At 43.2% G+C, this 12,678-nt stretch overlaps 1 protein-coding gene across 9 annotated transcripts in view; it reads left to right on the plus strand.

Moving 5' to 3' along the window:
- FAT3 (FAT atypical cadherin 3) overlaps positions 1-12,678 on the plus strand; it is an 863,405-nt gene that overhangs the window by 745,154 nt on the left and 105,573 nt on the right. For all 9 annotated transcript variants that reach the window (XM_068266799.1, XM_068266797.1, XM_068266801.1 and 6 more), the window contains one exon: positions 7,021-7,410. In XM_068266799.1, coding sequence (XP_068122900.1) covers positions 7,021-7,410 — 390 coding nt within the window. The remainder of the gene's footprint in view (positions 1-7,020; positions 7,411-12,678) is intronic.

Here is a 12,678-nt window from a genome sequence, read left to right on the forward strand (position 1 = left end):
TCTGCCTCCACCGGGCAGCAAAATCCACGACTTTGAAAGTCGTGGATTTTTGCCCTTGGATTTCGGGGGTTTTAATTAAAGATTTAAATGGAGATTACTGCGGCAGTGTGCGGCTCTCTAGCGCTCACTTCCTGTGGCTGACGTTCGAATTGCGCGGAAGTGTATAGACAAAATATCTTTCTGCGCATGTGCACAAATGTTAACGCTGTACTGTTAAAAAAAATATGCGTCGCCATAGATTTACACTTCCGGGTCGCCACCCATGTTTCCCAGCAATGCGCTGTTGCTCTAGCTACAAATCATGCACTTCCAGCGGGATGCATCGCCCTGCACCGCTCTAGGTATAATATCGTGTATAGACTTACACTGGCATAGCGTTGGCCTGCTGCCAGATAGGCCAACACACCACACCAGTGTGAAACGGGCCTAAAAGGGGGGCATCCATCTGAAAATGGTGCCTGTGAATAATGGCGCACAGTGTTGCCGCTAATCCGTTTGACGCTTATCGCTATTTAACGCTAAAGCCTTATTGTTATTTAGCGTTAAAGCCTTATCGTTATTTAGCGTTAAAACACAGAACCCTCTCTGTACCTATCCCTAACCCCTAAACCCCCCGGTGGTGCCTAACCCTAACCACCCCCCTGGCGGTGCCTAACCCTAACCACCCCCCTGGTGGTGTCTAACCCTAACCACCCCCCTGGTGGTGTATATTGTACTGTAACTATACCTAACCCTACTCTCACACAGAACCCTCCCTGTACCTAACCCTAACCACCCCCTTGGTGGTGCCTAACCCTTACCACCCCCTTGGTGATGCCTAACCCTAAGACCCCCCTGGTGGTGCCTAACCCTAAGACCGCCCCCCCCCCCCCCCCCAGTGGTGACTAACCCTAACCTTGACAATGTTACATTAAATCCATTCACCGTTTTGCAGTTAAATAACGTCTGCAGTTTGGCTTATGTAGGGCATTATTGATAAATAACGTTAGTGTGTGCCGTTTTTCTTCTTTTTTCCCTGTGCGCCATTATTATGCAGTACTAACGATAAATAGCGATAAGCGTATCTTTTTAATGTGGCGCCATTTTTATGCATAGGCACTGTGCGCCATTATTCACTGATCCCAAAAGGGGGACAAGGAAGAAGAGAAGGAAGAAAGAGGACAGAGGGATTTGTTTGCCAAAGAGGGACTGTCTTTCCGAAGAGCGACAATTGGGAGCTATGGTATAGACCGCAGTAGCAGCCCCTCATACGGAGCCTGAAACTGACTCTGTGTACTAAGATGCTTCGGGTCACGTGATCAAATGTTTAAAGCGGATCCGAGATGAAAAACTAACTATAACAAGTAACTTGTCTATATATCTTATCTAAAGTTTAGATGGTTTACACAGCAAATCTAGATGCAAACAGTTTTAATAGAATATGATTATTTATTCCTGTGATACGACAGCAGCCATGTTGTTTGTAAACATTACACAGAGGCAAGCTTATCTGTATCTTGAGCCATCAGCCTAATCCCCTCTCCTCCTCCCTCCTCCCCTCTGCCTCTTAAATTAATCAGCTTGCCTGTGTGTAATGTGACAAATTCAGACTCCTCCCTTCTGCCTCTGAAATATCTGGCTAGTAACCTCCCCCTCCTCCTGCCCAGACTGAGCTCCCATGAGCCCTTGCTACTGCCAAGGCTCTCTGAAAACCTGTGGGCGTGGCTTTTTTAATTTATAGGGAATTAGAGTATTAAAACAAAAACAAAAAAGTATTTGGCTTGAGGAATGCCCTATAAACAATAGGAAAGGAACACAATTATGCAATGTGTAAGTTCATCTCGGATCCACTTTAAGACAGCGTTATTGTCTGCTCATAGTATCTGATAGGCAACACACTCGCTTATTGTGCGAATGCAAATTTGCATAGAAATGTGAATAACACACCACTTGAATACATTACATGTGGGGACAATGGGGATTTACTGAAAATCACATCGTTTTGAATAATTGTGAACCCAGCCTGAAGGTTTTCTGCAGGTAACAACTGAGACATTGGGGAATCCTGTTAAAATTCTTACATAGATCTTTATTAACCAGAAAAGACATTTTTCAGTGTCGACAACAGATGTACGTTTCATATTTTAGGATTTTCTTTCTTCTGCTCTTCAGCTAAGGTGACTGCATTGTTTAGCTCGACGTTTATGGATTGCTGACTCTCATCCCTACAGGGATCCATACCGAGTCTGCACAACTGTGAAACGCTCCCGTCGCTTACATCGTTTTCGACGCACCATGCCATTTGTTATTTTTGCACATCTGAGTCGAGGATCCGTTCGAAATGTGGCACTTTTATAAATATTTCCCCACCAGCAACACCCAGCCTTTGAAACACAATAAATTATCAGCCGACTCGGGGTGTGATGTTGCTTCTGTGTTTTGTTTTAATTAGCAGCGAAATGACTGAAGCGGTATGGGAAGAGAAGGCATGCGTGTAGCCTCCCTTCAGATCTCATTAGCGCGGGAGGCTTCTGCCTGCGCCTCCACATCACATGGTAGAGGGGGCAGCTTCAGCAGCTGGATCAGCAAAATCTGGAAGGAATTGAAGGCGCAGATTAGAAATATTGTGTATTGTAAGGGTTTAGCTCTGATAATCGCGGTTCTGAATGCATGAAAGATGTCTGTGTTTTTGTATGCAGTCAGCATCCTGTCTGTTGGCTCCATCGCGCCATCTGCTAATATGGCTGGACAGGCATTAAAAGCTGTCCGGTTGGCAAGCGGTTAGTGCGGCAATAGACTGGAGGAGAGCTACTCGGATTTTGTGACTGCTTAGAGCCCAGCTCTAGGCACAGATGTAATCCCAGTACTGTGCAAGAACTGTATTAGGTGATGTCACATAACTCACTTTTAGTCAGTAGTCCAGGACCTGGCCAAGGCAGAGGCAAGAGGCTCCAGCCTCGGGGCGCAGTGTAGGAGGGGGCGCACAACTCACTCAGCTATCATTCCCCTATTGTGTTTGAAGCTGAGAGAAATAAGAAAAGGGATACATGGCAGTGACTGCAAGCCAGATAACTAGAGATTATGGAGCCTCCTAGTCTAATAGCAGTCAGTGTGTGATGCTGGGATGTGGGGCGCACTTTGGTGTCTCAGCCTTGGGGGCTGGAGGACCTTGTCCCAGCTCTGCAGTACTCTATTAACCTGGTTGCTGTAGGACAGACTCCCAGAGCTGTAGGCTGCAATCTTCTCAGAGCTCAGTCTGTGCTCCCCTCTACAGTCTTGACAGAATAAAGACACAGTGCTAAGCAGCAGCAGTGTGCACAGGTTAGCTCAGGCATGGGCAAACCTCGCCCTCCAGCTGTTGAGGAACTACAAGTCCCACAATGCATTGCAGGAGTCTGACAGCCACAGTCATGACTCATAATGGCAAATTCATTGTGGGGCCGTAACAGCTGGAGGGCCAAGTTTGCCCATGCCTGCTGATAGCTCAGGGGGTTTTATTCCCACCTCAGCCTAATCCCCTTCTGAAATAAATAATGTTCCTTATCCATGTGATATCAGTCCCCCAACTCCTTCCTAATGTAGAAAACGATACCCTCTCATTGACTCTCCTAGAGCTATAACTGTAAAATATACCCTGCTTGGCTAAAATAAACCTCTTTCTGCTGTTCCTCCAGTGTATCCTGACTCCTCCCTCTAATATAAACCCCTCCCCTAAAATAATCCCAATCCTAATGATAAAAACTATTTATTTTCCATTCCCCACCAATGTAAACCCCTCCCCTAAAATAACAGTCTCATTATTATTATTATTTAGTATTTATATAGCACCAACATCTTCCACAGCGCAGTACAGAGTATACTGTCTTGTCACTTTACTGTCCCTCAGAGGAGCTCACAATCTAATCCCTACCATAGTCATATGTCTATGTATGTATCGTGTAGTGTATATATCGTAGTCTAGGGCCAATTTAGGGGGAAGCCAGTTAACTTATGTGTATGTTTTAGGGGTATGGGAGGAAACCTGAGTGCCCGGAGGAAACCCACACATACCAACTTTGTGCGAACAGTGCCCTGGCTGGGATATGACCTAGCGCTGCAAGACGAGAGTGTTAACCACTACGCCTTCACCCTGCCCTCATAATGTATATATTACAAAAAAAAAAAATTCCCCTGGCAATCCCACTCCCCCCCAACACCTACCTTCCCCTAACCCCAGCAGTAAGAGCCACTAAAATACTCTTCTAATGATGTAGTTTAGTGTCAAAATCCCTGCTGCTAAAGTTACCAAACAGCGAAAATGAGAAGGGACAACGTGACACCATTGCTGAGTAATCTTAGCCCCGGCTGTTCCGGCACCGGGGGAGTTTCAGCACAGCTGTTTACGGCTCGCTATTCAAATGAGCCACAAGCCAGATCAAGCGCCGAGATCCAACTTCCCCGGCAACAGCAGCCCGGCCACAGTACCATCTGTTAACCTCCCCTTTGCGGCTTCAGATCACATGCCCCAATTTTTTAAATGGGATTTTTAGTTGCAGGACCATCTTTTCACAGAAGGTAAAATCTGGGCATTCTGCTTAATAAGCCATTGGATGCTATATTTAGATTTCTGCCTGGAGGCTTTGATGTCAAACGTTAACTTTTTGTAAAGAAAAACAGACTCACTGCAGGAAAACTACTTTTTTTGCTTAGATTTAGCAAAACTTTGCTACTAACTTAGGCCTAGGGCCCACTACAGATCGTCACCCACTGCAGCAAACGCTGAGTGTTTTTTTCTAATATTTGCTACAGCGATTTCTGGCGCAATTTGTACAGCGATTGAGAATTAGTTGATCACGGTCAGCTTCCAGTTTAAATTGGGCCAGAAAATCAACTGTCTCACTGGTCTCCTAGGATTGTTTACTCAGTGCGCTACAAAATTATGCAGTTAGGTACCGTCCCTATCAATTTTTGTTCAGTAAGTTGAAAGCAGACAAAGTTAAACATTCAAGTATGCGAGTGACAGTTTCTCTTTAGCCGGGACCTGGATAACTCTCTCTGATAAGGAATTACAGCCATAAACCTTTTTTCTGGAAGAGAACAGTTTCCGAGTGCAGGGGATAGATAAAAAAAAGTAAATAGTTCATAAATTGTGGCTGTAAACTCTGTCAGAGGGAAGCCTCTGGAGTATCTCCTCCTCGGTCCCACCGTTGCTGCGCACGGACCCTCTGAACATATTACACATTGATTCATTAAGTGCTTTTGAAAACAAAGTAAACCTTGAGGAACACCCCCCCCCCCCCCCCCCATGAGATGGACTAGTCCAAATTCTGTTATGCTGTATTTGTACTATCTACTGTAAGTCACAGCAACGTAGGAGAAAAGTGATTTATAGCTCATTTTACTCTGGAGGAAATGTACTTCTTATTTGTATGTGTTTACATATATTATAAAGCATAAAATATTTCACAATAGTGGTCCTTTAAGCTAGAAACACTTTTACATCTGCTTTTGTTTCAACAACTCCCACCTATTCAGAGGTTATGTCACCAGACTCCAGCAACCACGGTACAGCCATTTATCCCACTGCTGTATCCAGAGTACCTTCACGGCCACCTACATTCATATCACGCACAAGAATAATACGCTTTCCATTTCGGAGATGTAATTAACACCTCACTTATATAACAACTGACATAAGATTAGTTAATTATGAAACCGGTCCCCATGGTAACACAGTCTTATTACCTGCTACACCTCCCCCACAAACTTGTGTAAAAGGGGTGTTGCTTGGCGCTACATATGGCAGAGCGTAGATGGAGGAATGGAGGGGTGATAAAGCGCTTACTTACTTACTTACTGAGTGGTGTATGTGTTGCCATATGTGGTAACACGCAACACCCTTGTAAAAGACTGAGGGAGATTCAACTTGTAATGAGATACTGATACTGTTCCCATGGCGACCAAGTTTTAGCTTCTCTTGTGTTCCTAAAAGTGGAAATCTTTTTCTTTTTTTTTCTTTTTTTTAAATTTGCATTTGTAATTTCACAGATGTAACTTATGGCACTTTTCATATTGTGTTCTTGTTATATGTGTTTCTTTATTAAAGAGTTACTGTAGTGACATAAAGTAGAATGCATTAAATTATTCAGAATACCCACTGTCACTGTAATTTTCCTGGTTCAGCACGAGAAACACTTTCTATACATATATATTTGTGTATTCTGTATTTTCATGTAGCCCCACCCTCCCAGTGATATCACTGCCTAGGCTGATTAACTATGCAGAATTCTCACTCCCAGAGCATTCTGTGAGATCAGGTATATTTTCTACTGGTTTTAGAACTTCATACTCGGAACTCAAAATTCAATAAACAGACATTCCGTAGAAATCACCTGACAAGACAAAAGATGTCGACACCTGTGGTCAGAATGTGAATCAGGGTGAGGAAAGTCTTTGCAATGGGCAAATATTATAAATTAATATTGTAAAAAATAAGTAATTGTAATAATTGCCTTAAAACAAGTACAATGTATGGCACAGGAGAAGAGAACCCTACCTTGGTTGACCCTACAGTGGAACAGGTGGTGGAACATAGGAAGTGTTAAGTAGGGTGAAGGAGAGGATGGAAATGATGGGAGTATGGTGAAGTCATTAAACTTTGAGCACATGATTTTGAAAAGGTGGGTTTTGGTGGCCTGTCTTAATATGTTAAATTAAAGAGCCCTTTCTCCGACCCTAATCTTGCAACTTGCTAACCTTCAGCCCAATCTACACGATACGATTCTTTGTACGATTCGATTACGATTCCATTTATGATCCAATTAAATCCGACATGTCCGATCGGGATTCGATTCAATTCGATTTGCCATTGCAAAACAATGGCAAATCGTACTGAAACTAATCGAATCCTGATCGGACATGTCATATTTAATCGGATCGTAAATAGAATCGTAATCGAATCATACAAAGAATCGTATCATGTAGATGGGGCTTTCGAACAAACTTTATTTCCATTACATTTTAGCTCGGTAATTATTGTTCCGTGTTTCCTTTACTCTACAGGTATAAACCGGAAGGTCGTCTATTCTCTGGTGGACTCTGCTGAAGGTCATTTCTCTGTGGATGAACAATCTGGCATCATTGTCTTGGAACAGCCTCTGGACCGGGAGCTGCAGTCTACCTACAACATCACAGTCAAAGCCTCGGACACCAGCCCTCTCCTCTCCTTGTCCTCCTTTGCCGTAGTGACCATCACTGTGCTTGATGTCAATGACAACCCTCCGATATTTGAAAGACGGGATTATCTGGTGACTATCCCTGAGGACACTGCCACCGGGACGAGAGTCACATCGGTCTTTGCTGCGAGCAAGGATATTGGATCCAATGCAGAAATAACGTACATCTTCAGGACAGGAAATGAACATGGAAAATTCAAGATCAATCCAAAGACTGGTAAGAGGAACTTCTCCTCTCTCTTCCTGTCCCTTCCCTGCTTCAGCTTATATGGGGAGGATAGGAAAACGGATGCATACGTAAAAAAAGCCACCAGGAAATTTGGGCGCCGGGATATAGCAGATAGTAGAATATCGGTAACATTTAGTGTTATTAAACTATTTTAGAGTAGATATTACCGATTTTTTTACTACAGCTAAACCTGACCCTACACTCATACAGAACCCTCCAATGTCTAACCCTAACCACCCCCTGACGCTGAACCTAAAACCCCCCTTTCTGTAGCCTAATCGCAACTCATCCCCACCCCAACACACACACACACCCAGGGCAAGCCCCCTTCCTGACGTCCCGGCACAAAGTATACACTGTTTATCTTCATTTGTGAAGCGTTCCATCCAACTCTCATCAAGGTAAAGCCTGGTACACATCTTCTGTTTTGATTTTTCAATCATTTGCCAATTTTACCAACTCCTTGTGGCATGAGGGCCGACAGATTTTGAATACTATGAACAGATTGTGTTGGTAAGATCTTATGCTACGATAGGCAGGATTCACAAAGCTTTTTCACCTGTTTTCCTCTGTTTTCACCCGATCTACGTTACATTTTTAAGCTTCCAAAGAGCAAAAATATAATATAATTAAAGTAAGAAAAAAAATATTGAAATGGAGTTAATCAGGTACAACTTACTTTGAGTGATTATTTTGCTTGTAAATGTGCTGAAAGGTTATTTTTATTAATCAGGTGATAAATAAGTCATTTATGAGAAGTTTTGTGAATAGAGCCCATTCAGTTGGTAAAATTGGTCAGTGATTGGCCAATCATAATTGCTAGTGTGTACGAGGCTTAAGGGTGCGTAAACACATCCAATTTTGATTGCTCAATCCTACCACTTCCATGTAGTATAATAGCTTGCCTACATAACCTGTTCATCAAAGCATTCAAAGTCTGTTGACTTTCCTTCTTCATGGTCCTTCATTGGCCAGTTGAAATTGGATGTGTGTAGCAGGTTTTAAGCCTGGTACACTCTTTTAATTAAACTTAGGCAGTCACTGACCAATGTTACCACCTCCATGCAGTATGAGGGTTTGCCTGCCTAATCTGTTTATAGTATTCAATATCTCTTGACCCTCATACTGCCTGAAAGAGACTCTGTAACAAAATTTTAAGCCTTATTTCTTCTATCCTATAAGTTCCTATACCTGTTCTAATGTGTTCTGTCTTACTGCAGCCTTTCCTAGTTGCACAGTGGCTGTATTATCTCTGTTATATTATCTAATCTTCTTTCCTCTGTCGGCTTTGTCGGGCTCAGGCAGTCAGGCTGGAATGTGCAGGGCTGCTTGTGATTGGATAGAAGCTATACACACCCTCTCCAGGCCCCCTGCAAGCTCTGTATGACTCACACACTGAGCTACTCTCAGCTTATCACTTGCTATGTCTTTTGTTTGTAAACCCTGCATAAAACTGGCAACTACAAGCCAGGATTGCAGCAGGGAGTGGCAGAAACAGCACAGAGGGGTCCAGGAGAACATAATGAAGAGAATGGTATGCTTTTTATTGTAAGAATTTTAGAGTACAGATTCTCTTGAAGGTGGTAAAATGGGTCAGTGATTGGCCAATCATAATTGAAATTGTGTACCAGGCTTTAGTTCCAGCAAAACTCCACTTAATACTCAACCATGGCAGAGCTAAAGGGTTAAGCCTGGTACACACTTTCAATGAGGATAGATCAATCACTGGCCAATTGTACCACCTCCATGTAGTATGCTACATGGTGGTGGTAAAATTGGTCAGCGAATGGCCAATCATAATTGAAAGTGTGTTGCAGGCTTTCCAGAGATATTTGGGGCAGTCACTAGTGGCTGGGAAACCGATGAAGAGGAAGAGATGGAGTTGTAGAGATAAGTTGTGAAAGGCTATGAATCATCTTGTCTGGTTTCTAGATTTTATCTCTTTCTGTTTTTCTCTTTTTAGTTCTCGCTCTTCCCAGAGCCACAAAGCACAAAAACAAGCGTAACAAAGGGAATAAAGCACAATGCGTTCCCTTCCTAACGACATTGTTCAGTGTACGAAGGTTGTGTTATTATCTGATGATATGCGTTCTGTGATACTGTTCCCAACACATAAAGCTAGCTATACAGGGGAAGCAGCGATCAATAGATAGCAGCCCCGCCAATGTTAGCAAAAACCAACTCTGTCACTCTGCATCTCACAGATGAGAAATCGCAAAGCCAAATTTGAACATCTTAACACAGAATTGCATAATGAACAGAGACGCTGGAAGGATAAAAACAATTTTTAAAGGACCACTGTCGCGAAAATCATAAAATTTTTAAAATATATAAACACATACAGATAAGAAGTGCACATCTTCCTGAGTAAAATGAGCCATAAATTACTTTTCTCCTATGTTGCTGTCACTTACAGTAAGTAGTAGAAATCTGACAGAACCAACAGGTTTTGGAGTAGCCCATCTCCTCATGAGGGATTCTCTGGGTTTTCTTTATTTTCAAAAGCACTTAGTGAATGGCAGTTGCTCCGTCTAACTGCCAAAAGAAAGCGTATGGTGAGCAGGAAGGCTGGCCGGCATCTTTGTATAAATCTTTTTTTTTTTTTTATGGAGTGTCTTTATAAAGAATAAAGGCCATGCTGAGAATCCCCCATGAAGAGATGGACTAACCCAAAACCTGTCGGTAATGTCTGATTTAATCTACTTACTGTAAGTGATAGAAACATAGGAGAAAAGTAATGCATGGCTCATTTTACTCTGGAAGAAATGTACTTCTCATTTGTATGTGTTTTAAATTTAAAGATTTTTGTGACAGCTCCTCTTTAAAATGGTTAAAAAGTGCTTGGAAGGTAGTGGTGGACTTACCTCCTATAAGCATACACTAGAAACTGTCAATTATTTAAACATACGAGTTATTGGCATACCCCACGTTAAGTTGCAACGCGTTTCGCAGGCACAATCCTGCTTCATCAGGCAATAAAAGTAGGGGAGCATACAACAGTACAAAGTCCAGTAAACGCCAGGCGCCTCATCTTAACACAGAAGGTACTTGCAAATGTCACCTCCACCTAAGTAAGTAGCAGCAACAATAATTGTGTCACCTAAAGAGGAACTGTAGCGAAAAGGGGAAAAAATAAAGCAATACATTGCAAACTGAGAAGTTAAAAATTAGAAGAGAGATCAAGGAATGATTTATATTCGCCATGTAATGTGTTCATATTGTTTGATCCACAATCAGCCTGCAGGTCACCATCTTTACTACTGGCAGACATGAGAATAACCAACTGCCATTATTAATAATCATACCCCCTAACAATACGATAGCCTAAAAGGGTATTTTTTTTATAGATATACATATGCACAGAGGGAGAAACTGATTGCTTGGCAGTTGGAAACAGCCATTAAGTCCCACAATGCAGCAAGGCTCACAGACAGGCAACTGTCAGGACCATGGTAATGACTTCACACTGTGGGAGGGGTTTCACCACAATATTAGCCATACAGAGCCCCCTGATGATCTGTTCAAGAAAAGGAAAAGATTCCTCATGGGAAATGGGCTATCAGCTACTGATTGGGATGAAGTGCAATCCTTGGTTACAGTTCCTCTTTAAAGAGGAACTTTACTGAAAGGTAGTAGTGGGGGTGAAATAAGTAATGAAGAAAATAAATAAACCAAGACATTGCAAGGTAGGAAGTTAAAAGTAGAAGGTAGATGAAGAAATGATTGATATTCACCATTTAAAGAGAGTCTGAAGTGAGAATAAATCTCGCTTCAGAGCTCATAGTTAGCAGGGGCATGTGTGCCCCTGCTAAAACGCCGCTATCCCGCGGCTTAACGGGGGTCCCTTCACCCCCAAATCCCCTTGATGCAGCGGGGGAGCGCTTCTTGGTTGGGGCAGGGCTAACTGCTGCAGCCCTGCCCCACGCGCATCTGTCAGACGCGTACCTCCGCCTCTCCCCCGCCCCTCTCAGTCTTCCTTCACTGAGAGGGGCGGGGGAGAGGCGGCGATGCGCGTCTGATAGACGCGACTGGAGGCAGGGCCGCAGCCGTTAGCCCTGCCTCCAGGAAGAAAGAAATCTACGACCAAGTTTACGACCAAGTTTTGCGGGGGTGGGTTTGGGGGTGAAGGGACCCCCGTTTAGCCGCGGGATGGCGGCGTTTTAGCAGGGGCACACATGCCCCTGCTAACTATGAGCTCTGAAGCGAGATTTATTCTCGCTTCAGAGACTCTTTAATTCATTTGATGTGTGTCACTGTGTGCCTGCAGGACATCATCTTACTCTTCACTAATGACTGCTCTTCTTCTCAAAAACAGAGACACACACTCATATATACACACACACCACACACACCACACACACAAACACACACACACCACACACACCACACACACACCACACACACACACACACACACACACACACACACACACACACACACCACACTCACCACACACACACACACCACACACACACACCACACACACACCACACACACACACCACACACACACACCACACACACACACACCACACACACACACACACCACACACGCACACCACACACACACACACACCACACACGCACACCACACACACACACACCACACACACACACAACACACACACCACACCACACACACACACTCTTCCCCTTGATCACTCTTCTCTATTTTTTTTTTCTCTTCCCTAGTTGGTACAGTGCTGCCCATATTTATTCATACCTCTGGCAAATTTTGATTTAGTTACTTTTGTTCAACCAGCAAGTAATTTTTTGACAGGAAATGACATTTGTGTCTCCCAAAAGATAATACGACGATGTACAAGAGGCATTATTGTGGGGAAAAAAAAACATTTCTCAGCTTTTATTTACATTTGAGCAAAAAGTGTCCAGTCCAAAATTAGTCATACCCTTCTCAATAATCAGTAGAAAAGCCTTTATTGGCTATTAGAGCAATCAAACACTTCCTGTTATTGCAGACCAGCTTTTTGCAAGTCTCCACATGTATTTTTGCCCATTCATCTTTAGCAATGAGCTCCAAATCTTTCAGGTTGGAGGGTCTTCTTGCCATCACCCTGATCTTTAGCTCACTCCACAGATTCTCAATTGGATTCAAGTCAGGACTCTGGCTGGGCCACTCCATAACGTTAATGGGCCTGATTCTATTCCCGTTTCCTCCTAGGTGATATTTCACATCCTATCAATAAAATGCCATTTAAGCTACCAGCAAGCAATAAAACACTCAGAATAATTTTA

Source organism: Hyperolius riggenbachi, chromosome 2, assembly GCF_040937935.1.
Source record: "Hyperolius riggenbachi isolate aHypRig1 chromosome 2, aHypRig1.pri, whole genome shotgun sequence".
In the NCBI taxonomy this organism is placed as follows: Eukaryota; Metazoa; Chordata; class Amphibia; order Anura; family Hyperoliidae; genus Hyperolius; species Hyperolius riggenbachi.